General features: G+C 39.3%; 1 protein-coding gene and 3 long non-coding RNA genes across 4 annotated transcripts in view; 2 read left to right on the top strand and 2 right to left on the bottom strand.

The window, feature by feature from the left end:
• The first annotated feature begins 615 nt into the window (after window positions 1–615).
• Window positions 616–7368, top strand: LOC107834149 (uncharacterized). Its single transcript, XR_001659937.1, has 2 exons — window positions 616–2639; window positions 2930–7368. It is a non-coding gene; the product is annotated as an uncharacterized LOC107834149 (long non-coding RNA).
• A 349-nt stretch (window positions 7369–7717) lies between these two features.
• Window positions 7718–24883, top strand: LOC107834152 (uncharacterized). Its single transcript, XR_001659940.1, has 3 exons — window positions 7718–7919; window positions 11504–11505; window positions 24873–24883. It is a non-coding gene; the product is annotated as an uncharacterized LOC107834152 (long non-coding RNA).
• LOC107834150 (uncharacterized) overlaps window positions 14666–26527 on the bottom strand; it is a 16015-nt gene continuing 4153 nt past the window's right edge. The window contains exons 2-3 of the long non-coding RNA XR_001659938.1: window positions 22843–22848; window positions 14666–14676 (exon numbers count right to left, since the gene is read on the bottom strand). This is a non-coding gene — a long non-coding RNA (uncharacterized LOC107834150). The remainder of the gene's footprint in view (window positions 14677–22842; window positions 22849–26527) is intronic.
• paqr9 (progestin and adipoQ receptor family member 9) lies at window positions 19375–22531 on the bottom strand. The gene has a single exon (XM_007540322.2). The coding sequence runs from the start codon at window positions 21565–21567 to the stop codon at window positions 20425–20427; it is 1143 nt and encodes a 380-aa protein (XP_007540384.1). The 5' UTR covers window positions 21568–22531; the 3' UTR covers window positions 19375–20424.

The following is a 26527-nucleotide window of genomic DNA, read 5'->3' as shown; positions in this document are numbered from 1 at the left end:
CACAGGCAGGCTGCGAAATGAGAAGTAGGTGATCGGTATCGGTAAAAGAGACAATGATCGCCGATCATCGATCATGCACGTTTTCACGAAAATCGGCCCGATTTATGATCGGTGACCGATCGATCGGCACACCTCTACTAGAAACTTGTCAGACCACTCACCAGTATACTTAACCTGGATATGAGACCAAAAAAAAAAAAAAAGAAAAACATATGGAGGCTAAAAACAAGCTTGTTAAATAATAAAAATGTCATAAAAGAAATAAAAAACTTTCTAGAATTAAATAACAGGGAAGTCAATCCTAATATTTTATGGGACACATTGAAGGCGGTTATAAGAGGCAAATTTATATCACTAAGTACTGCTATTAAGAAAGAAGGACAAATAACTAAACGAACTAGAGACTAAATTAAAAGAATTGGAGAACATGTAAGTCAGAAATCAACTTGATTATACCAATGTTAGGATTCGGGTCAGTGTGAGTGCTCTTTCCTATAGAGCAGGGGTGTCCAAAGTCGGTCCTCGAGGGCTGGCATCCTGCACATTTTAGTTCTCTCCTGGTGGTAGTAACAAACTTTTTAGCTTTTCAATGTTGCTCTTAGGCCTTCTAAAGAGCCATCATTTGATCCAGGTGCTTTAAATCAGGGAGAGACCTAAAACATGCAGGATGTCGGCCCTCCAGGACCGACTGTGGACACCCCTGCTATAGAGGATTGTTGGGAATGAAAATCCCAACCGATGAATTATAATTTGTATCGACACACGGAGCATAAAATCAGCCAAGAAATGCATTCAGACTTTATTTTATTAACTTTCAGTGCTGAAAGGAGACGCTTTACCATTACATCCGAGAAGAGTTTCTAAAAAAGTCTGTGCAGCATCTCAGGAGAAGGAGGCCAGCTGATTATATGGACTGAAGACACTCCCTGAAATGACACCATGTCTCTGTGTCCCTGATAAGTTTCTGTTTTCTCTGAGGAATGAGCCTTAGCGTCTAACAGAATTAAAAATGTAACTCTTTACTATGGGCCCTTTGCATGTGACTCTCTCGACCTGGTAAAGCGTCTCAACAATCCCTCTGTTGGGCGCTCTAAAAGAGCCCAAAACAAAAAGGGGGAGACAAACCCTAGAGTAGACACTGTCCCTTCCGGAAAACATCCCCCGAGGCTTTTACAGATGTTGACATACGTAGCATCATTTCAAGCATTTATGTTGTCTTTCATTCATTTCATTTCATTTCATTTCATTTTTGGGGGTAAAAACGGACAGGGCACCCCTATGCCTCTTAGGCGGTGGATCGAAATCACAATGTCCCTCTTACAATCTAATGAAGAACACGTAAGGAAAGAAGATTGTTAAAGGACGGTAGAGTGTTAAGTTTGGAGAAGAGACTTACGGTTTGGCGATGTAGCAGGAAGCAGGAGGAAGCAGGGTGATGGAGCTCCAGGCCAACTTTCTTTAAATTACCTTAAAACCGGAGTTATACACTTCTATCAAGCACCGGACTGACAGAAGCATTGTTCCTGTACCTTCGTGACGTTATAATGGCTAGCGATAATCCTAAACAACAAAAGCTTTCTACTTCAACCAGGCGAACGCAACCTTGCTGGAACGCTTGGAAAACCTGGAGAATCGATCTCGCAGATCCAATCTACGCATACTTAACATACCTGAAGGCAGTGAAGACGGCCAAGATCCAACTAAGTTTATCTCCAAGTTGCTAAAAGATGCCATGGGGGACGACATATTTCCTTCTCCCCCGGAATTGGAGCGCGCGCACCGCACAGCTGGACCCAAGCCCGCAGCCGGACGACCACCGCGGCCCTTCATCCTTGCATTCCATCGATACCGGGAAAAGGAAGCCGCTTTAAGATGGTCCAGGCAGCATGAAGTAAAGCATCAGGGAACCACCCTGAGAATATATCCAGATCTCAGCATCGCTCTTGCAAAGAAAAGGTCGGCATTCAACGACGTTAAAGGAGCTCTCTACCAGAGAGGTGTGTCGTTTCGTCTTCTTTTCCCTGCCCGTCTTAAAGTTACGTTTAAATGAGAAACCCACTTGTTTGAAACGCCGGAGGAAGCCCGAGCGTTCTACGACTTCTGCGTTGCAAAATAAACAAACACCTGATGGCAGACTTTATCTTTTGGGGGGCGGCGGGGTACCCAGGACACAGCAAAGAAGGAGAGGACGGAAAAAGAGGGCAAAAAAAAATCGGGTAAGAGGTACTGATGAGGAATTACTGAGTTATGTGTTGCACCTGCATACTCTGCATTGAATGACTGGATTAAACAATATTTCTGCTTCGAGTAGATGCACCGTTTTTCTCATAAGGGGCATACATCCACATCCAATTGTATAATAGTAGGTTAGAGGTTTAAGTGTTTGTTGCCTAGTTCTATTCTAATGTCTGTTGTTGGCTCTCATAATTTAGTGAATTTTAGCCCAAAATCCACATTCATAATGGCGTTGGTTATTGTATAAGTGCCCCGTGGAGCTTTTATTGCCCAATGTTTTATAGTTGCTAGTACTGTTGTAATTCATTGTACTAAGTGCGTAACTCCTGCACGCTAAGTTTATTGGGAACCTTCCAAAGTCAGTTTGGGACAGTGAGTGTGGCCTATCGGAAGACCTACGTGGTGTTTAACCTGTCATTCACGAGAGGACCCAAATTTGGGTCCTCGTGACAGGGGTGTCAAACTCCAGTCCTCAAGGGCCGCTGTCCTGCAACTTTTAGATGAGCCTCTGCTGCACCACACCTGAAAAGAATAATTAGGTCATTAGCAAGGCTCAGGAGAACCGATCTACACAGGGAGGAGGTAATTAAGCCATTTCATTCCACTGTTTTTTACCTGTGGCACATCTAAACACTGCAGGACAGCGGCCCTTGAGGACTGGAGTTTGACACCCCTGACAACCTGTGAATGACAGGTTAAGGGACAGCAGTTGGCTTCATCAAGAGAAGCAAGGGGTGGGTTGGGGTGGGTTCTAATAAGGGTTGGGTTCAGAGCTGCCTTTTTCATTCATACAGCTGATTTGTATTTGTATTGTTTTTTCTACTTCCTTTTTCTCACAAGCTTGAACATTGTGGATAATGAAACCATGTACTGCCAGGTGGGGCTGTTGGGCTGGGACGGGTATAAGATTGGATTGTCATGGCTGACGTGTGTAACAGCAGTGTAAGAGGTGGGGGGGGCTCAGCAGTTTGCTTTACTAGTTGGAATGTAAAGGGCATGAGAGGACCAGTGAAACAGGCTAAAATTTTTGCCCACCTTAAAAAACTAAAAACAGAAATAGCATTTCTACAGGAAACCCACTTGGTCTCTGCAGACCAAATAAAACTGAAGAAGCCTTGGGTGGGACAAGTTTACCATTCACAATTTAATACAAAAGCAAGAGGGACAGCAATATTAATACATAAAAACATACAGTTTACTTTAAGCAAGTCCATATCAGACCCACAGGGCCGATATGTTATAGTATCTGGTTCCCTATATAATATTCCAGTTATACTTGCTTGCATATATGCTCCCAATTGGGATGACCCCACTTTCATATCCAAGTTAATCTCCGCTTTACCAAGTATGAATTTTCACCGTTTGATACTGGGTGGTGACTTAAACTGTGTAATGGATCCGACTCTAGATCGATCCAGCTCTAGACTGACATCCCCATCAAAGATGGCTCAGGCTTTGGGAGTATTCATGAAGGAGGTGGGCTGCATAGATCCTTGGCGCTTTTTGTTTCCGGATAATAGGGAGTTTTCTTTTTTTTTCACATGTCCACCAGTCATATTCAAGGATTGATTGTTTTTTTATAGACAAAACTCTGCTGCCCTTTGTCAAGAAGAGCGAATATTCTATTGTAGAGTCTGATCATTCACCAGTAATATTGGATCTGGCCTTCCCACTTAATCAAACTCAGCGCCCCATTTGGAGATTTGACTCAACTTTGTTAGCAGATGAGAACTTTTGTGAATTGATGTCTACCGTCATAGATAATTTTTTGCTTGAAAACAAATCAGACTCTGTATCACCCTCCGTCCTGTGGGAAACATTAAAAGTGGTAATTAGAGGTGAAATAATATCTTACACTGCAACACGTAACAAAATTAGAAAAGCAAGGCAGGAACAGCTTATTAGTTCTATGCTGGAGCTGGACCGTAGGCATTCAATGTCACCCTCCCCCGAGCTATACAAAGAGAGACTTTGTTTACAAATGCAATACAATCTTATATCAACGCAGGATGTGGAACAATCCTTGCTTAGATCCCGAGGCTTTATATACGAGCACGGTGAGAGGGCGGGCCGCCTTCTGGCCCACCAACTCAAAAGTCGGTCGGCAGCGCAGATCATATCACAGATCCAAAAGACCTCTGACGAGCAAACTGTTGATCCAGTTGAAATAAATCAAGTCTTTGAGAAATTTTATTTTGATCTATACTCATCACAATTCCCAGAGGATAAGTCAGACATGTATGATTTTCTAGATGGCTTGGATATTCCGGCTGTAGATCCTGTTAATAAGAGGGATATGGATAGGCCCCTCACTCTTATCGAAGTCATCAGTTCTATTTCAGCAATGCAGAGTGGCAAGGCCCCCGGACCAGACGGTTATCCAATCGAATTCTATAAAAAATTCTCATCCAAGTTAGCACCTTTTTTTACTTGAAATGTTTAACCATTCATTAGATCAGGGAACCTTGCCACAGACGCTTACAGAAGCTAACATTGTACTTTTATTAAAACATGGTAAAAATCCAACAGACTGCGCTTCCTACAGGCCCATATCATTCCTAAATGGAGACGTTAAAATCTTAGCTAAACTTCTGGCTATGAGACTGGACACGGCCATGACGGACATAATCTCCTCGGATCAAACTGGGTTTATGAGGGGTCGTCACTCTTTTTCTAATATATTGGTGGTGGCTTATTGGTGGTGTTCATGCTCCTGCATCGGGGGAGACCCCTGAGGTTGTGGTCTCACTTGATGCGGAGAAGGCATTTGACTGGGTCGAGTGGCCCTACTTATTTAAAGTATTGGCTAGGTTTGGGTTTGGGCCCAATTTTACGTCATGGGTACAACTGTTATATAAGTCACCTAAAGCAAGTATAATCACTAACAGAACAAGGTATAGGCCCTTCTCTTTTTCCAGGGGTACCCGGCAGGGTTGTCCTCTCAGCCCGCTCCTCTTCGTTCTAGCTATTGAGCCACTTTCAATTATGCTTAAGACTTCACAGGGCTTTAAGGGTATTTATAGAAAACATCTGGAACATCGGCTGTCCTTATACGCAGATGACTTATTACTCTACATCTCGGACCCGGTATCATCCGTCCCCAACATTGTGAGCTTGTTGAACCGTTTTGGTAAATTTTCAGGATATAAGTTGAACTTCCTCAAGAGTGAATGTTTTCCAATTAATAACCCTGCACTCCAAATTACAGAAACTGACTTGCCCTTCCTTCTCTCTAGAACAGGATTCAAATATTTGGGAATCAATGTGACGCGTTCTTTTTCGGATCTGTTTGGGAAAAAATGTCACTCCTCTGCTCAATAATCTTAAGCGCGACCTCCAGAAGTGGAGCATCCTAAACTTATCCCTAGCTGGCAAAGTTGCATGTATTAAAATGAACATCTTGCCAAGATTTATGTATCTCTTTCAGAGTATTCCGATGTTTCTCCCAAAATCATGCTTCAGACTTATTGATAAACAGCTGTCTTCGTTCATGTGGAGCAATAAACACCCCAGAATCAGTAGGCATTTCCTTCAGAAACAAAGGGAAGTGGGGGGTTTGGCTCTACCTAACCTGTTGTACGACTACTGGGCAGCAAACCTACAAAAAGTAGTCTGTTTGCTCCAACAACCGGATGTTGACTGGTGCCAATTAGAACTGATTGCATGCAGGCCATCATCACTCCCTGCATTAATTACCTCAAAGCTCCCTCTCTCTCCTAAGCAACATTCCTCTTGCCCAGTTGTAATCTCCACTCTAAAAATATGGTCACAGTTCAGACAACACTTCAATATGACAAACTTCTCTATCTACAGCCCCATATGTGATAACCATGTTTTCCTGCCATCCATGTTAGATCCTGTCTTTGCCCAATGGCAGAGAGCAGGCTTAAGTAAATTAGTGGCCTTTATATACATGGTATTTTCGCTACCTTTGATGCCATTTCCTCTAAATTTAGTTTACAGCATTCCTCCCTATTCCAATATCTCCAGATTTGAGACTTTGTTCGTAACATCAGTCCTTGCTTTCCCAACTTACCTCCAAAGGGAGGAATGGACATCCTCTTGCAAACCCCTACACATCTAGAGGTCTCATCTCCAAAATTTATAATAGCATCTCATCACTCAACGCAGTAAAGCCTGATGAGATCAGAGCAGAATGGTCAGAAGAACTTGGAATACACATCTCTGATGAGACTTGGAATCACGCATTACATAGAGTTAATGGGTCAACATCATGCGCTCGACTTGGACTCATTCAGTTCAAGGTTCTTCATAGGATTCACTACAGCAGAGACAGACTCTCAAGGATTTATTCTACAGTCAGTGAAACCTGTGCTCGTTGCCATATAGCTAAGGTGAATTTAACGCACATGTTCTGGTCCTGTAACAATCTGCGTAACTTCTGGTCTACAGTTTTTCAGATCCTATCTGAAGCTTTTGAAATAGGCATCCAACCCAGTGCCGAATTGGCAATTTTTGGAGTTCCAGGGGAGGGTATATCATTAACACATGATTTTAAAAATGTACTGGCTTTTTCAACTCTCCTTGCCCAAAGAAGAATACTTTTAGCGTGGAAATCAGAACACCCACCCTTAAGTTAGAGAAGATCAAATTTTGTGTCAGAGGTTCGATCCAAAAATTTTATAAAACCTGGGCCCCTCTATTATTTTATTTTGAGAGACTGGATGCCCTCCCTCGAGCCTGAGGGCCATGCAGATGCTGGCTCTGATGTGTGTCTGTGCCCCGGCCCGGCGGCCTCAATGGTTCCTTGTGGTTCTGGTTATTGACAGTATTCGTCCACCTGTGCGGTTTTGAATGTCCATGTCCTGACTCGGTTTATGTACCCATGGTTGTATAGACGCCTGTTTGCATGTTGCCCACGTCTTTGAGCTGTCTCCTGGATTCTTTGCTTGTGGTTGTTTTTTTTCAGCTGTAAAAATTTTTTTATCATTATTATTATTGTTGTTCTATTTATTTGTTTATTTTTCTCTCTTTTTGTTGCAGCAGGATGGGGATAGTTAGGGAAGGGTAGAGGGAACAAGGGTAGGAAAAAAAAAGAAAAAAATATGTCATGTTTGCTTTGTCCCTGTGGTCAATGCCCTGTTGTTGTTGGATGTTTAAATAAAATAAAAATAAAAAATTTGGAGAAATATAAGTCAACCCTCCATGGCATGACTCTTGTCCTTTTTTTTTTTTTTTTTTTAGAAAATATTTTCCTGCAGATTTGTGAGAGCTTTGTCATCTGTAATTACACATCAGCCATAAAGTCGGACCATGACACTTTCTGGAACCAAATATTATTATTATTACCTTTATGTTGCTTGTTATTTATTTATTATTTCTTTTTGTTACCTCAGGTCAACGTCATGTCACGGATGGGTAATGAGTTATAAAAGAGCAAAATCTGAAAGTTTTTTTTTTTTTTTTTTTTTTTTAAAGTTAAGAGCTCAAACATGAATCAAATTTAATAAAATGTAAAATGAATAAACGTTAGGCGTCACTTCAAACTGAATAAAATGTGAGTTAGAAATTTTAAGGCATTCTCTTTGTAATGAATAATGCATACAACAATGTGTTAGCAAATGATTAAACCAAACTTATTGAAATGTCTATGTAATATTCAAAAGTCAGTGAACTATAGAAAGGATGCACTGTTAAATGAAATGTGATGGTAAGAAAAGCTTGTAAGCAACGAATATTGAAAGACACAGACACAGCTTTATTCTTGTAAAAAAAATAAAAACAGGCTAATCAGTATATTAAGTTTTAAAATGAGAAGAAAATACGAGGATTCAAATTAAATTGGTCTAAATTGGGAAATTACAAATGAGCAATTATGGAACTGCTTAAAGGGGGTCAAACAGATTGACAGAATAAAAAAAAAGAATCTAGTCCTATGTGTAATTGTTGATTCAAGGTAATAATGCCTAAACATTTCTCATAATCATAATTTACAGTTTTTGGTCTGAGACAAAATAGGGTCATCTTTTATTACATGAATGGAACAAATTACAAGGAATCTTAATTTAACACAGACCATTGACTTTTCACAGTATTTATGATATTTTACAAGCCTTTAGTATAGCGGGTTACTTCTTGTTAAATGAGGACTATTTGATTGAATTTAATTAAAAAACAAAAGCAAAACATGTATATATGGTTTTGTTATTTATGTTAAAGTTTCTATTAGGGATAATCTTATATACATTTCAAATGATATCTCTTTGATAAGACATGACTTTGGGCCAGGCAGTTTTGCACATTTATTTCATAATCTGATCCTTTACATGATTTTTTGTTTGGTTTCTGATTTTGTCTGATCCTATGAATATGCCAGCACTTAAAACAAGCAATGTTATTTTTGAAGGTTGAAATGTGTTACTGAATTTAAGCATTTCTTTAACTATTATCGAGAGAACTTAAATAACACATCTTATTGATATATTGATAGTCTATTGGCTTAGTATGAAAAAAAAATCCCTGATCTTCAGCTTCAAGGAGCAGCCTTTAAAAAAAAGAACATTATGTTTACTAATCAGATGATGCAGAATCTTAAAGAACCTTCCTTGCTCTCCTCATCACCTGTGGATGCTGCTGTTCCCTGCCTGAGGTCCTCGGCTGTTCAGTGCATCACTTCCAACATAGAGAAGGGCAGCGGTACCGATAGAACCACACCTCCCTATCAGATGGTTTCCCAGAACTGAAAGACGACCGCGGAACCTCAGCTTTCCAGAGTTTAAGGGCAGTACATATTTAACTTACTGTTATTCTAATTGTGATTTTAAATACCAAAAGTTCAACAATTTTAACCTTTGAACAATTTGTTCATTTGAAACCCTTCTATAAAATATTTATTTAACTGAATTACACTCTTTTGTAGTGTTTAGTGTTTCATATTTATCAATGTTTTTGACAGTTCTATGGAGAAATTTGATACAACTAGATTTATTAAATGATATAATGTTCAGGGTTGGCCTTTCTGCATGACTTGGTTGACCTATTATTTCAAATTATAGCAAGAGAGATGCAGCAATCAAACGATCCCTTCCATGTTCAAGAAACTCTATTTTGTCAAATCTATTTGACAAATGACATCATTGTTTAATTTTAATGTATTCAATTCAGAATATTCAGTATTACTTTAGAAACTCATTTGAATAGTTAAAATATTTGTGAATTTTGATTTAACCTCTTCTCTATTTTGCTGAAGCCCAAAACTGAAAAATTTCTCAAGCTCGAAACTAAACATTTCTGAATAGATTAAACATTTCTCAATAAATTAACTCACAATTTGCTTGAATAGAGTAATTCCATGCATCTCCCCTGTTTCTGTATCGAAACACTGTATAGTGTTTCGATACAGAAACTCCTAAGAAACCCTCGGAAATCATTTAGACCAAATTATCTTTCCTTGCTAATTATAACAGTTGGATGTAATTAAAACAGGGTGTTTACACCTTAGTGAAAGAATTGAATAGTTGATTGAAAATTTTGAAAAATTACTGAACAAAAAAAATTTTGTTCAGTAATTTTCTGAAGATTAGATTTTCCTAAGATTTGAAATGGATTCCAAATAAACTGAAATCAACTTGAAATAATAGTCCTTATATTTGTAGCCACTGTAATTTGAGGCAACTAGAACTTAGACTATCCTCTTTTGTATTTAAAGCATGGTTGGTTGTGCTTTTGTAAATCAGGAAGTTAACAACTATTACCATACTTTTATCCGTTTTCAATCGTTGTCATGCTGGAAGAGAAAAACACATTAACCAGATGTTGGACAATCAGAAGATTCAGGCAAACAAAATATTTCTGTAAACTGCAGAATTCTAACACCCTGCTGCATCGAGCCTTCATTCGTACCGTTAAAATTATCCTGGGGATCAAATAGCAGAGGTCAGAATGCAAAGGCAGTAGACCATAAATGTGCTGTAAATAAACTAAGGTGAGAAAAGTGGCATCACACAATTCGAAAATTCAAGAAAAACCATTAAAACTAACAAGTTTTGTTGGCAACCATTTTGTCTCCAACCTGTAGACTGAAGGAAATCCCATTCATTCTCGCTGTGCAGAAAAATCTGGACAAAGTATGTGGCCCCCCTCGACAGAGCGTGGGGGAGAAATGGAGAGATACAGCAGGTGAGTCATTGCTTTCAAACCTCCGTTTCACGTCGGGCAGAAGCCGTTGGTCTTTCCTGCCATAGGAGACCCTCAGAAATCACCCCTGAGTCTCGTCCTTCAGCCAGGTGTTTCCTCAGAGATCAGATCCTGTAAGCTGCACTCAGTCCTCACGTGACAATAGGAAAAATCAATCCAACCTCACTGACCTCTGTAGAAGGTGTAAGAATTGTCCAGTAGGTGTTGGCCCTCAAATAGCAGTCCAGCAGAAGATGGCACAATTCATATGTGTAGAAAGTGCAAATGTCCAAGTCAGCGTGGCTAAGAACAGCGGAGGCCTGATGGCGAAGCCAGAGGCCTTTCTCCTCACCTCCTCGCACGGAGCCGGAACCACAAAACCCGTCAGACCACAGGAAGCAGCACTGCTAGAGTACAACACAAAATAAATTAAGAAAATAAAAGTGTATGCCACCTTTTGCTCACATAATTATAAATTAAATGTCTTTTCTGCAGCTTGTAATATAGATGAAGAGTTGCCTCTTTTTTTTGTTTTTTTGTTGTTTCAGCCAGGCTCAGGGTCACTGGAGCGACTCAGATAAGGTCCACTGCCTCAGTCCCTGAGCTCCAAAGAAAAGATAAAATAGAAATACATTAAGATGATTCACCATCAGATGTTCAGAATTAACCGATTGTGGAATCAACTCCTCTCAAAAATTAAACTCTCAAACATTATTAAAAATTTAAACAAAATTTAGTATTTCAGCTACATACACTTTTCAGAAATTGGTTATTCAAATGCATATGTAAAATAATTAATTTAACAGTGTCCAATTTTACACAAAAGCATTCTTGTGATAATGCCATGCTTTACAACAACCAGTCAATTTTCCTTAATAATTTAGGTCAAAAAGAAAACTGTAATCAAATATTCTTTATAATACTGTTCATTAGCCTAATCAGAGGTCTCTTTTTTCAGTGGCACTTATTCTTTTGTCTGCACACACAAGGTAGGCAAGGGATGTGGCTTTTATGCTTATGCATAGTATTTGTTCATCATTCATTCACACAGCAGGTCTTGATAATCAATTCCGATTTTCTTATTTTAGATTTTTTTTTTTTTGCCTGGTCAGTCATAATGAAGCTAAAGCAGAAGTTCAAGCTGGAAGACTCTGCCCCCTCTGTTTCGCCCATCACTGCGTTTTGCTTGTCTCCAACCTCAGCGCTGGACCTCACCCGGCACATCCAATTATCAATCAAGCTCTGCATATAAGGATCTACATGCTGTCAGCCGCTTCCCAGCTGCGTTCAACCCACCACCTCCCCTTCTCCACCCGCATCCTTCGGCTCTCCAGGATAGCACCCTTTCCCAACCTCCACCACCAGTGTTGGGCCCCGGGGGGACAGCATCCCTAATCAGTTACCAGGACGTTCACCCGAGTTCACAGCAAATTTCAGCTCAAATCAGCTGCGGGGGCCCGAACGCCACAGAACTGTTATTCATTCCTGTCATTAAATCTTTTAATTGTTCCTTTTTCTCTGTCTGAGTCTTTCCAGATATAACTACTGAATGATGCAACTGCAACCACACAGAACCATTCTTTCCATTAGAATGGTTTATGACCCCTAAGCAACCTACATGTGCAGAAGAAGATCGTTGACTTCACTTTTGGAAGTAATAATGGATGGAGACGTTGGTAGATCAACTTTAAAGTTTATTCAGGAAGGCGAGTCGACAGCATCGTCACAAAATCAAAACAAGATGAAAGAAGCTGATGAAAAGAAAGCCCAGCTAACACAGCAACAGCCTTCAGTGGATCAGTGGAGCTTTGAAGGCAGCTTCTGTAGAGAAGTCTGTCTGTTTGGATGTGGAGTTGGAGCAGCAGTGGTGAGGCTGGGATGTGATGCTCTTCACTGACTTCTATCAGTTCCATCATGATTTTAATCCATTGTTTCAGTCTGGCTTTACTGTGTCTGGCTTCTAGTGCAGAATAATAACATTGTATCTGACACAAAAGTCAGATAAAATGTGACACTTTAAAAACTGTCGTATATGTATCCTACCCAAAAAATGCAATCCGGTTAATGGAGAATTCAGCTGAGGTTCAGTTGTTTGTTTTTTTATTGTTTTCTGCTGTCTGTGCAGCGGCTGAGCTGTAGGGGGAACATGCAGACTGATGTGACAGACATATGGGTGTGAGGAAATGATGACTTAATTCTGCACTCACAATATCTTGGCATCATTATGCTTTTTGAAAGGTTGGCTCTGTGATATGACTGCAAAGTTAAAACATAAATTGCTGTTGACTGCTTAGAGTGAGCAATTAATTTCACATTTAACATGTTGCCATGGTTTCTGGTGAAATAATGAACTTTTCATCTACAATTAATATCTTCTCAGTCTGTCAGAAAGAGACAAGGATTGTTCATTAGCCAAATTCTTGGCTTTCTGCCTGGCTTTGTTGATCTGCATCTTTCTTCCTACTAGTGAGATTTTCAGATTTCCTTGACATCTAGTCTGATGCAGTTTTAAAAAATACAAAAGAACAGGAGACCTAACATTCTGCAGGTGACACTTGTAACAATAGACTTTATTTGAGAAAACCTGAGGACTCAGGACTCATGTTTCTTCAGAGAATACCGGATTAAGTGTAACCAAAAAAGTCAAGTTTAAAAGTCACAGTGTTTCTCTGCTTGCACAAGTTCAATGTGAACTGCAAATATAAACTTTTAGAGATGTGCGTTGAGCATGCAGTGAGAATGAAATATTTTTGTGAACAAAGAATTATCTATGGCATATTGTTTTTCTTTGTTTACAGTGCCACAACGCTTCAGAAGATTTGCCTACAGTCTGGTAGAGCTGCTCCTTGCGGCTGCGTAGAAATCAAGAAAATGTTTTTTTTAAATGGATCCACAATTAGTTGAGCAATTAGTGTAAATATGTTCTAATATTCCTACTAATAAAAAAGTACTGTTTGTGATACACAAAAACCTTTATTGCTTCAAAAATTGTAATCTTATGTTATATTTTTCACCCCTTGAGGTCGCCATTTTTACATGTGTGCAATGCATGCTGGGTTGATGCAGCATGCATTGCATAGTACTGTAGATTCTATATTGGAATCTACAGTACTATGAGTTATAATGTATCATAAACAGTAATATTTTAGTTAATATAAAAATTATATAACTAATTTTAGGCCATTTAGCCCAACATGTTCAACTAATTGTGGATCCATTTAATAAACGATAATATTTGTTACCAAATAAACATTAGCTTTTTTCAAAGCAGTCTGTGGTGTCAGGTGACCAGTTTATCCAATAACACACCTGTTAGAGACAGGTTTTATTTAAGTGTTTCTTCTCACTGTTCTACAGTTCCTTATGTTTCTCACTGAATTCTGGTTGATTTGACTTTTTCAGTTTAGTCCTGGTGTGTATTTTAGTTCCATTCATCACGTATTCATTAAAAGCAAGTTTTTGTCCTGCCATATCCATATTTATCTCCTAATGATATCAGCAAAAGGAGGATCTTCTCCCTCGCTTGATATTTGTAGCTCCAGATGTAAGGAAAAAGCCAGTGTGAGGGGAGGGGTGGAGGTTGCCATAAAAAGCAAGCTGCATGTGATGCACACATGCATGACTCTGCTCAAGGTCCACCAGAACTACAGGACATATCCAGAAATAAATAATCCACCAGACTGAGGGGAGAGAAGGAAGGACTGCTCTTGCAAATCAGCACAAAGAATCTACTTTCATGTGGACATTTGAATTATTCAAAGCGACGCACCTACCGCTTTGAAAGCAGTGTGGTGTCAGGTCACCATTAGCAGCAGTGCAGAAAAGGGAAGCACCACAGACTGCTTCCCTTTTCTGTTCAGCATTCGGCTGCTGCTCTGCAAAACAACACAAAGTTTGTAAAGGGTTCTGTGAAGCCACTGACAATCCTGAGGACTCAGGATTGTCCTGAGACAATCTGAGTGATAAGAGAAAACTGAGTTCTCTTATCACTCAGTTTTGACAGGAAGACGTATATAACCAAGTTCTTCTTAGGAAAATAAGTAGATCCTGGTAGCAGTATGAGTCCGCCTCACAACTGGTTTGGTGAGTCTATCTGGATCTATTTCAAACAACAGACCTATAAAGCAACAGGAGTAAACCATATTTAGTGTTTCTGGACACTGGAAAAAAAATCCAGTAGTGTGCTGCAGAAGTCAGATGTTCCTGAACAGCACAGAACTGATCATATCCACTAACTGCTGGATATCAACATTTTCAGTTTGAGTTCATTTAAACTGCTGAAGTCAGCTTGAACCTGTCATATTACTGAGTGTTAAAGAGGTGGACAACAATCACTTTCTTTTAATGAAGAAACACCTCCTGCCAAAGCTACTATTGCTGTCTGAAAAAATACATCGCTCCATCAGAAACAACCAGTTAGAGTACAGGTGTCAAACTCCAGTCCTGGAGGGCCACTGCCCTGCAACTTTTAGATGTGCCTCTGCTGCACCAATAATTAGGTCATTAGCAAGGCTCTGGAGGACTGATCTACACAAGGAGGTAATTAAGCCATTGTATTCCAGTGTTTTCTATCTGTGGCACATCTAAAAACTGCAGGACAGTGGCCCTTGAGGACTGGAGTTTGACACCCCTGAGTTAGAGCCAGGAGGAGGGCCTTAGGGTTGTCAATGACTCTCATGTATTCACTGCTCAGTGTGATAGGACCAAAGAAACAACTTCCAGTTACAGGAAAACTGTTTATCTGCTATCATTGGTGATCATGCTAACTTGCCATAGCATTCATAGCAGACTTTGGTGTGGTCAACCAGCTGTAGCGTAGCAGAGAGAGGAGTCTGTGATCGGCACATACATGAGGGTGACTGACAGCGCTCAGACCCTCCTAGAGGGTCTGAGCGCTGTTTGGTTGTTTCTGATGGAACTGTATATTTCTGTAGGTAGCACTTGATGGTAGCTATTAGTGTTTGGTCTCCCACAAAAACAGGATTTGGCTGCATTTTAAGGACATATTATTATGATTCTGCTTGGCAGATTTGTTTGCAGTGTTTTGTTCATGTGTTTTTTTGTTAAATAAAAATTAAGTTTGATGAAAATATACAAATGTGAGAATGCCTGCTTCCGTAACAGAACAAACATGGCAAATGTGAAAAGCATACAAATTCTTTCAAAATCATTAAATGCAAAAGAATTTATTAACATACTAAGTATTCATATTTATTTAGTATGTAAAGTAAATAACATACTAAGTAAGTCTCATCAGCTAAAATATTAGACTGCTGATGATAATACATTAAGAACCACTTAGTAGCAGAAAGAGCCAATTCTTCTTTGGACGCCAGTTCTCTGAAAAGGGCCAAACTTCCCATCACTAATGCAGGCAGGTCAGACATAAAAAATAATATTTGCAATCAATAGTACAAGCACAAGAAAAATAAAATAAGTAAACAACAATGGTTATTTGTATGATTTATTCAAAACAACTTAAATGATAAGTAATAGTGTTATTTAATGAAACACATAACACGATTTTTACAGCAGCAACACTGTGCTGCTGTATTGCAGCATAATGTATTGCATTATGTCCTCTTTCTCAGTACTTCATAATTAAAAGCACATCTAAATAATGCATTTGAATCCCTCTTGAGTCAACCCTGAGTACATCACAAAGTAAGATAAAGTAGTCTGGTGCTAACATTCACATACTGCTTAAACATTAATGGATTCAGTGAAGAGGCGAAAACAAAGTCTGTTTCAATTATGCTTTCTCTCAGTCACACAATGATTGACACAGATGTTGTTCTGAGGTAGAAACATCGCTTCACCTTAGCTATAGACCTGATGAATCCCTATAACTATCTGTTAAAGTCATATTTCTCTATGACTATCTGTTATAGGGAAAGTAGAGCTAACCTGATGTGTCAGTGTAATACAGTACCGCTGGCTTGTTTTCTAACTCCTTGTTTCCATGTGTTTGTCACTCAATAACTCCAGATATTTTGACTCTTTCTGAATGAATTGAAATATTAGAACAGTAATATAAACTGTGTCAATTTAGCTAGGACTTTTGTGCTCTTAGTAGAATCCTTTACAGGAGTTTGAATTTTCCAGACCACAAAGTCAAATTGTGTTCTGACTTTGTGTCCTACAATGGACTGTCATCAATCCATTGTGGAAAGGATAACTGACAATGGAGCACAATGGAGCTGGCAGTCCTTTCTGCACTCGGCATGTTTGCATCAATGTGTTTTTTTAATGCATATTTTGAAGTATTGTATTAGAACAGGTTGATGGAAACAACAAAATTCAAAATAGCTTCCTCAAAAACTTTTTATGTTTGCTTGAGGTGGCTTTTCTGAAAAGAGTTAATGCACAAAAGTGGAGATGGAAATACATTTGCTGAATAAGTTCTGAGGTGGTGAACTTTCACATCCACTAGTATGCCTGTGCAAAGCTCTGAAATTTTCAGAGTCCAAATCTCCAGCACAGAGAGGGAACCTAGAGTAGCTGGTGAGATTCACTCCAGGCTAGGGGACTTAGTGGATCGCTCCCATCCACTGGTGAGTCAATGACAATGACCTCCATATTGGAGGGGAGGACTCTCCATTTTCCTGACATGTATAGTCCATGCCAGTTTGCAACCGCTAGATCTTGTTTATTTTGCTTACCCAGCATCAACAACTGATTAAATTAGCCTGGTTGATTCACTTCAAACTACAAATTCAATTTTTTTTTGCAACATTTCAAATATTCACTTACATTTGGAAACATAATTATTGTCAGCTAGCATGGCTTCCAACACAAGTAAATAAATGACTGCTGAAACTAATATACAAGCATACAATCAATCATATACAAACTTAGCAGCATTAAACACTATGGTGGATGGGAGTCACTTTGGGCAATTATTGCCACATTGTGTTGTTCAAGCAGTTACTTACCAGGTGCCAAAGAAAATGAGGCTGTTGTATAAACTGCTTGATATTCTGACTCTTGAGATGTTCAAACAATCCACGTCTTTTATAGATGCACCAAAACAAAGGTACAAAACCTTTTTTCTCACCTTTGCAGAAGCTTTAAAGTGCTTTATAACACATGTTTTTGAAAACTAATAGCATCCACTTCTCATTTTCTCATGTGCAAGTGATTGTAAGTAAATGTGCATAATATAATTTCTATATTTAAATATACATCAATCAACTATATTGTAAGATATTATTAATATCACATATTAGTAAGAATTAGCTGCATCTGTGAAGATATAGCAGAAAACACATCTTTAACCGTGCAGACAGCTCTGTTGTCAGGTTGTGTTTTGTGAGAGAATGGAATGGATCCAATTTTCACTTCCTGTGTTACTGAGTGTTCTTGAATGCATCGGCAGGATTACAGGATTGATGAAGAACATTCCAAGCCATCAGATTTTTTCAGATGGCTTCCAGAGCTAACTCTACACATTTGCTCTTTTTCAAGTTTCATCAACAACACAAACTGTTGCAGTTTAAAACCAATCCTAAACCAGGCAATACAATAAACTACTTAATGTTTAAAAACCAGTTTAAACTCAGACAGAACATGACCTTCCAGTAGAAGAACAAGGCCTAACCTGTTTCATTGCAGTTCCATAAAGGTGCCTTCAGTGTGTGAGGTTAACATTCTATTTTCCTAATATCACAGTCTCAGTGTCATTTGCAAACCACGGGGGTAAAGATCAGCCCAAAAATACGAGTCAGGCCGGTAACAAACATGTCCATGTCATTTTCTCTGAGCTACAGTATTAAGACATGAAGACTGATGACATGTGCCGTCTTTTAAATACACTGTTAAAATGACATAAAGTGTGGTTATGTGTTGAGAATATCACTAGGTACTGTTTAACCTGCAGTACTTAACCTCTTAACTGACTTCAACTGGGATAAAAACAAAGATTAGCCATTGTGTGGATTCCTACCATTGTAAAACAGCTCCAGAAAATTTCATGCTAATTTCATGCAATGGAGGTTAATTTACATGGAAATGTAGAATTATTTACAATAAAGGCCATAATAGCCTACGGCCTATAACAGAAAGAAACTTGTTTTGCAAAATGGAATGTAAAGTTGAATGTGATTTAATAGTGATAATAAGTGATAGAAATAGATTTTAATAGTGTCTTGCAATGGGAAAGTTGTGCGTTGGATTCCAGGTTCCTACTGCCACATATTGATGTGCCTTAACCCTTACCAGTGCTTACTGATCTATATACCTATGAATGACTGTGAAAGTGATAAGGTAAATGTGGTTATGTAAAGTATTACTAGATCAATGTCCATTTAACATAAGGAGCTGGAATATTTTCACATTTGTTTTTGCACACCAGATAGCCTCCTCACATTCTGTTTTTTTCTGGGAATGTAATTGTTAAAGACTGGGACCTCCACAATCTGTGTTGTAAAAAAACATTTTCTTTGGAACTAACTGTCTAATAAAGAGATAACTGCAAAATAATGTTGAACCACCATAAAATCTTAACCCCTGCAGATGTTCTACAGTGGTAGACATCTGTTTTGGTCCAGACCCCAATTTGGTCCAGACCCAATCTTTTTAATGAAAGCTCAATAAAGAAAACATCTACTGCACCTAATCACTGATAAATTCTCCAGAAAACCTCCCTCAGGAGAAACAATCCCTGTATGCCAAACTACCCCTTTAGATTTTAGCAAATGAAGGACAAATGCAGCTATTTCCAGCAAAATATTGCTCTACATCCAAAGGCAAGAAAAAGTGCAGAGAGCAGCTAACCCTCCAAGTAAAACACAACTTTAGCTTCATTCTTAATAACCTAATAACCTAAAAGAGTGATAGATAACATAAAGAAAAGAAGATGCCTGGACAAAGATACTGAGAGGTGTCTAAATATGACTAAAGGCTGGACACAACTGCAGCAACTGCATCAAATGTACCATGAATGAGTTTCACATCTAAATAAGCTAGATAAAAAGCTAAATAAGCTATCTGCAGGACATCATAACATGCTTATCAAACAAATTTAATCCTTTCAGATTCAAACATGAGCATGGCTTTTTTAAAAGACAGGGTAAATTTGACTGGCTCCCTGAAAGTGCTTCATAGTAAGACTCATACAAAGTTTCAGCTGTTGAGCTGATGCCCTTAAAACCATGCAACTTCCTGCTGCAGGGCTAAGAAAGAGGAAATAACACTTCCTGGAGTAGCTAACCAAGGCCATAAAAGGAAATGACAAAGCAAGACAATATGGGTCTCGTTAATATCAAAGATGAGGAAAATCAAATACATAGCAGAGCATGAAATGAACAAAACAACAGTGCAATAAAAAGTTGGACATGATCAGAACAGTTGGGAGAAAAACCCATAACCTCTAACCAGAGTTCCTGCAGACTCATAACCAAATATCAACCTCTATTCTCAAATGTCCATCCTATTATCCTCACTTTTTAGATATTCCATGATGAAGCTGTTCTCAGGGGGAAAAAAGCTGGCAAGGGCTTTAAATATCCACTCAACAAGACAGCTTCCCTGTAGCGAGCCCAAACATAATCCTGTCATCTCCTCCAGTCTCCTACTTCTTCCTATGAAAGCATCATAATTGGCCCAGATGGGGTCAGAATGCATGAGAGATTTTAAATAATTGTCTTGTGCAGTTCTTATAGCATGGCTTTGTGGCAGGGGTGCACCAATTGTAGCCAATCACCAATCTATAAAAAAACCTGACCTGTCAATTCCAATTTAGGTCGATTGTCTGAAAAGTCACAAAATACAGAGCCACTAAGTTGGCAAAAGTAGGATATTGTTAATTTTGCACAAGTTGAAGTGACTTGTAGGCGGGGTCTGTCTTTTGTTCTCTCACTGCAGAACAAAAGAGGTTGATTTTCAGATCTTTGTGGAGTTAGATAAGATAGGTAGTTAAGATTTATTTTTCACGTTAGCAGATCACTGATCTCACCAAAATTAAGGAAATCTGACCCGATTTATTGGTGCACCCTTACCTTTTAGGCATATGGAAATCATCTTTCACAGTAATAAAGAAAGACGTCTCTTGCATTAGTCAATTTTCATTTGTTTCTTTAGCTGGTCCCTTTGAGGGCCGTAGATACAGTTTGCATGCCAGGAGAAACACGCAATTATTGAGACAATGGTAGTCTGGAGGAGGAGCATCACTCCATAGGTGGAAGCAATGGTTGGTCCAGGTAGGCGAGAGAGCGCGGTAGGGGGTAAGAGGAAATCAGGATTGAGCAGGATGGCTCTCACCTCAGCCTGGATCATGTGAAGTTCGTCGAGGATGGACAAAAATGTGCAGCAGTGAAACCACTGATGGCTGTGGCCCCAGATGTCAAATCGACCTGGAGCCAGCCTCTCTGGGAACTTGCTGATGTTGAACAGGGCCGACACCAGCAGCCAGAGAGAGTGGCGATAGAAGAAGTTGGGCATGGTGATGGAGGCAGCAAAGGAAGGCGTGGTGGTGGAGTAAGGCGATCTGGTGAGGACACGGTAGAAGACCGGTGTGGAGGAGATTAGGAATGGCAGCAGGAAAACCAGGGTCCGTATGATGTATCGATGCTCCCTCCACCTCTGACGAGTGTTACAGCAGGATAAAACACATATGATTGCTATAACACATGCACATGGCATGTAGTAGGTCTCAAAGAACAGGTTGAATTCCGGCATGGCGTTAGGTGATAAAAACCCTTTACGCTTGTGGTTTATGTCCAAACAGGAGCCGTTCTTGTCTTCTTTCTCCACTATCCCTGCCCGAGGATGGATGTAGTAGTAGTACGCCAATGATGAGCCAACTGTGTAGGCACTGATTGTGCCATAATCAACGAAGAAGCAAACCTCCCTTACGACCAGAGACATTGAGTTCAGCAAGTGGGCCATGCTGCTGGCCAGGAGCAGACAAAACACCCCAATAAAGTAGTTCCACATTGGGTAAAAGAATGGGGCGTCGGCATCAGGTGCACCATCCCAACTAAACATCTGTAGAAAGTAGTAAGCAAAAATGAAGATGGGTAGGAAGTGTGTCCAGAAGTTTCCCGTTTCATTGGTAGGCCTGAATGCTGACAACAAGCAGTCCCTCAGGCTGTAGTTTGGGAACCGGTAGCCTGAAAGGATGAAGTTTTCTGTAACACGAGGGGGTACATCCTTGTCACTAAGCAGAGGCAACGGTTGACCACAGTTCAGAAACATGATGAGCTAAGAGTTCTTTTTTCCTAGAAAAAAGTAAAAAAGGTCAAAAACCTTTATGCTGTTCTGCTTGACTGTGTACTGCTGATCACAGCATGTCAGGTGATATAATCTGTTGGTTATAAACTGGTATGGCATCCAAAGCCTGCCAAGGTTCTCAGTCCATCTCCTTTAGAATCACTGATTCCAGCATCCAGTCCAGGTCTCAAGAGTTCAAGGAAAATTCAAACAGCATCGCAAGTATTAGCCCAGAGACAGAGTGGCAAGGTGGGGTGTAATGGCCAGTATACACAGTCCTTTAGACTATCTCCCTTTTGGCCTTGTCATTGACCCCTCAGAACATCAAAGGTCAGAAAAGATCCAGTTTATGTAAAGCTTGTTGCTCTTATCCTGTTGCATAGGCTGAAGGATTATGAGTTTTTGTTTTGTTGTTGTTGTTTTTTTAAATCAGGTGCAGCAGCAGCTGGTGAAGACAAAGGTTCCTTACTGCAGCACTGTCCTTCAAAGTTGAACAGCATGAAAGCAGCCGTCTGATGCAGTTATGTCCCAGAGATCCATCCATAGAGCGCTGCAATATTTAGGTTAAACTAGTTATTAGCTCTAGATACTGCTTCTCCTTCTCGTTGGTCCATGGAATTATGTCTACATCCGACTTTTACTTCATTCAACCCACTTGTCATTGCAGCGCGAGTGTTGCATAGGGAAATAAACGCACGGTTGCAGAAGAAGACGCAGTGTTCCGGTGAGCAGTCCTCTACGCCGCAGGGAACCTCCTGAAAGAGCCATTTACACGGAGGAACACGAGTGGGTAAAGCCCGGCGGGCAACTGGCACGCTGATTCCAGCGCAGTGCCCCGTGAGGAAGACGACTGCCGGCATTTTACTGAAGATTTGACAGATATTCGCATCAAGTTTTAAAGGCGCAATGCGCTTCCTGGGAGATTTTCAAAATAAAACAACTACGCTGTGACGAAATACGTTCTAGAGGTCATGTTGCCCCTGGATACTGCAAAGAACAGTAAAATGGTGCAAACATAACTTGCACGCCCTCTTGGTCCAAAGAATAATGCTAATGCCATAGAAAACTCTATGTTTTTCTATTCAAGACATAAATATCCATCCACCCATCCATTATCATGCTTGTCCCTAGTGGAGTTGGGAGGGGTGCTGGTGCCTATCTCTAGTGGTCAACGGGTGAGAGGCGGGGTCACCCTGGACCGGTCACAGGGGTCACAGGGCAACACAGAAACAACCAGGACAAACAACCATGTACACACACACTCACCTAAGGAGGATTCAGAGAAATCAGTCAATCAATCCAGGATCTTCTTGCTGCTACCATACGTGCAGTGTGTACCATTAAGTCAGCGTGTGTGTGTGTGTGTGTGTGTGTGTGTATGCACGCGTGCATGTGTGTAATGACATGTCCAATCTCTAACACATTTTGTTTTCTGCCTTGTAGTTGTTGTTATTACTTGTAGTAGTAATAACATACTTTCATTGACAGCTCTAAATAACAATTTGAAGATATGAGGCAGAAATCAAATAAATCACTCTCACTTTTTTAATGTCTTAATCAGTTTAGAGCTGTTTGATATATTTTGTGCTGATATTCCCACCATATTGTTTCTTGTATAGTTTTTGTAATTCCTAAAGGATATTTAAGTATGTATGTATGTATGTATGTATGTATGTATTATTATTATTATTATTATTATTATTATTATTATTATTGTTGTTGTTGTTGTTGTTGTTTTGTAAACGTTGATTTTGAAAGGAGGATCTTCCGGTGTGGTGCTGGCACATTGAGTTCCTTGGGGCAACTCGAAGGAGTTCCAAACTAATTCTTGAAGAATCTGATTATTCTGTTGTGTCTCCTTCCTGGACTAAATGAACTGAAGAGGTCTTGTGAGAAATTCTGTCCCCCCTGTGTCGGGAGCGCACATTGCATCCAGAGAAGTGGATCCGGCGGATCTGACCATTTTCACGGCGCTTCTGATCGATTTCTCGGTAAAAACTACTCATATAATCATGTCAATGTTGTAACTTTCAGTTTAATCGGCAGCTATCAAAATACGTAGTGTGCATTTATAATTTTTCATTTCTGATAAAGGAGGAGGGAAGCTGGCTGATAGCAGGGCACAAAAATAAAGACTTCCTGAAAAGATCACAGTGTAAACTTTTTGGTCAGTCCCGTTATAAAGTAAAATATGACAGATTACTGGATTAAGGAAATGTCTAGTATGCTATCACATATAATAATTTTTGAGAATTTGGAAACAGTTGCTTTTTATTTCCCAAAGTTATGGGGGGAGAATGGATATTTCAGCTGCCTGATAAAATCTGTTCCCCCTACATAAAATGGAAACAAATTAATTTAACCACAAAGTCTTTTACTGTGTTAATTCCCCTCACCTTCAACAACAAATCCTGTGATTTTCATAACATTTGCTCTTTTTTTGATAAAGTTAGGATGTGGGAACAAAATAATTTAAGTGCCTGATAAAATCTGTTCCCCCCCTTAAAATGGAAACTAATTAATTTACCTTCAAAGTCTTTTACTGTGTTAATTCCCCTCATCATCAACAAGAAATCCTGTGATTTTCATAACATTTGCTCATTTTTTGCCAAAGTTAGGATGGGGGGAACAAAATAGTTTAGCTCTTTCAGCCACCTGAAATAATATGTTCCCCCTACATAAAATGGACATGTATAGTGAATTATTTTCTTTGTTACCTAAAATGTGAATCATTAAATGAAGCTGTTTATTTCAGTTTGCAGAAAAACTCCTAGCAAAAGTGGTTGTGGATTTTCCTGTTTCCACTGCGGCGTCTACAGCATGAGGTTTACATTGCTGTGAGATTATTCTTAACAGTGGTGATTATAACATTAATATTCTTATTTTGAGTGTTAATGAAAATTTTTATCATGACTATAATTTGTATGTTTTGATAAAAAAAATATGTACTTAGCCAAAACTTAATACATCAACATGTGAAAACAGTTATTTAACAAATTTTTTTGTCAATAACTTAACAAGTACAATAATTTCATTTCCTGTAGTTATTAAAAGTAGATGCAGTTGAGGGTCAAGAAAACCCCCAACATCCTGCATATGTACATTATTAGAAAAAATTAAAAATGCGACACTTCAAATCTGGACTAGATTATTCTACTCTTCAAGAAGACTCTTTATTCCCATGTTTGCGATTTGTGAAACCTTTTTGATTTGTGAAACTTCACTTAACAGACCACTGCAGAAGAACTTTCCTTCCTTGAGCCATCACCATTTGCAATAACTCTTTGTAGAAGTAATGAGTTACACCACATTTAATTTCCCATTGGGATTAATAAAGTGGTTCTAAATTAGAATTGAATTTGAAAAAGACTGCATAGAACAAGTGTGAATGGTGATCTGATCTTTATTGAAGTCTGACAAATCTCATAAAGGTTTCACAAATCCCAAACATGGATTAAAATATTCTGCTATTTGTTGAGAATAATTTAGTCTAGCTTTGAAGAGTCTAGGTGTTGGAGTTTTGGAGTTGGAGCAGGTCTCATGTGACACAGATCCAAAAAACATCTGAAATTAACCTTTATTGAAGTTTCAATTATTGTACTTATTAAGTGTACATAAATTAATTTGTTTCCATTTTAAGGGGGAGAACAGATTTTATCAGGCGCTTAAAATATTTTGTTCCCACATCCTAACTTTGTCAAAAAAGGAACAAATGTTTTCAAACTTGCAGGATTTCTTGTTGATGGTGAGGGGAATCAACACAGTAAAAGACTTGCAGGTAAATTAATTTGTTTCCATTTTATAGGGGGGATATTTCAGGCAGCTGAAATATCCATTCTCTCCTCTTCTCCCCCCATAACTTTGGGAAATAAAAAGCAACTGTTTCCAAATTCTTAAAAATTATATGTGATAGCATACTAGACATTTCCTTAATCCAGTAATCTGTCATATTTTACTTTAGAACGGGATTGACCAAAAAGTTTACACTGTGATCTTTTCAGGAAGTCTTTATTTTTGTGCCCTGCTATCGGCCAGCTTCCCTCCTCCTTTATCAGAAATGAAAAATTATAAATGCACACTACGTGTTGGAAACCTGTGCTTGTTGACTGACTTTTATTTGTCAGGTTTACGAGACAAAAGCTGAAAAAAATATCGATTCTCTTCACGTTTAAAATAACACAAAACAGCGAAAAAAGACCTCCACACAGGACCTCGTTTATTTATGTATGTATTTTTATTTTGATAGCTGCCGATTAAACTGAAAGTTACAACACTGACATGATTATATGAGTAGTTTTTACCGAGAAATCGATCAGAAGCGCCGTGAAAATGGTCAGATCCGCCGGATCCACCTCTCTGGCTGCAATGCGCGCTCCCGACACAGGGGGACAGAATTTCTCACAAGACCTGCGCTGTGTACGAGGCAGATTGAACGTGACTATGGGAAGAAGAAAGCACTAAACTCGCGCCGTAATCTGTTTAAAAGGCTCGTTCCCGCTGCCCCCATTAGGTAATCCCGTTACTCAACCCCCTCCCAGACAGCTGCAGCAGAGCTCGCGCTCGGAGAAACGATTTGTGTTGTACGCAGTACTTCACCAATGGCAGCTTTTCTATGACTAGCGCCCAGGGCGCAATTAGATGAGAACAGATTTCAGTTAAATTTCGGAGAAAACAATTCTACATTTGTTGCAGTTTACAATTTTCAGGAATTGACCAATCTAACACAAATCAAAACTATTTAAATCTGTGCTCAATTTAAAGTAATTTGGGATTAACCTGATTAGTTTGTATATTTTAATTTAGACACTAGCACAATTTAGGTTCTCTGGAGCCTCTTTGGACATGCTAGCTATTGATTTGTTGTTGTAATAAAATCCAGAGATTAGACTGTGGTGTTAAAGGTGGATGCAGTCAAAATGTAGCTAGAGCAGGGCGGAGCCAGATG

The sequence above is a fragment of the Poecilia formosa genome, unplaced genomic scaffold (genome assembly GCF_000485575.1).
Source record: "Poecilia formosa unplaced genomic scaffold, Poecilia_formosa-5.1.2 Scaffold532, whole genome shotgun sequence".
NCBI classification, from domain to species: Eukaryota; Metazoa; Chordata; class Actinopteri; order Cyprinodontiformes; family Poeciliidae; genus Poecilia; species Poecilia formosa.
Note: the sequence above shows the minus strand (reverse complement) of the source record. Positions and strands in the feature narration are given on the sequence as shown.

Bases quoted from the DNA above. Each gene is read 5' to 3' on its own strand.
- paqr9 (XM_007540322.2), bottom strand. From the start codon at position 21,567: ATGTTTCTGAACTGTGGTCAACCGTTGCCTCTGCTTAGTGACAAGGAT.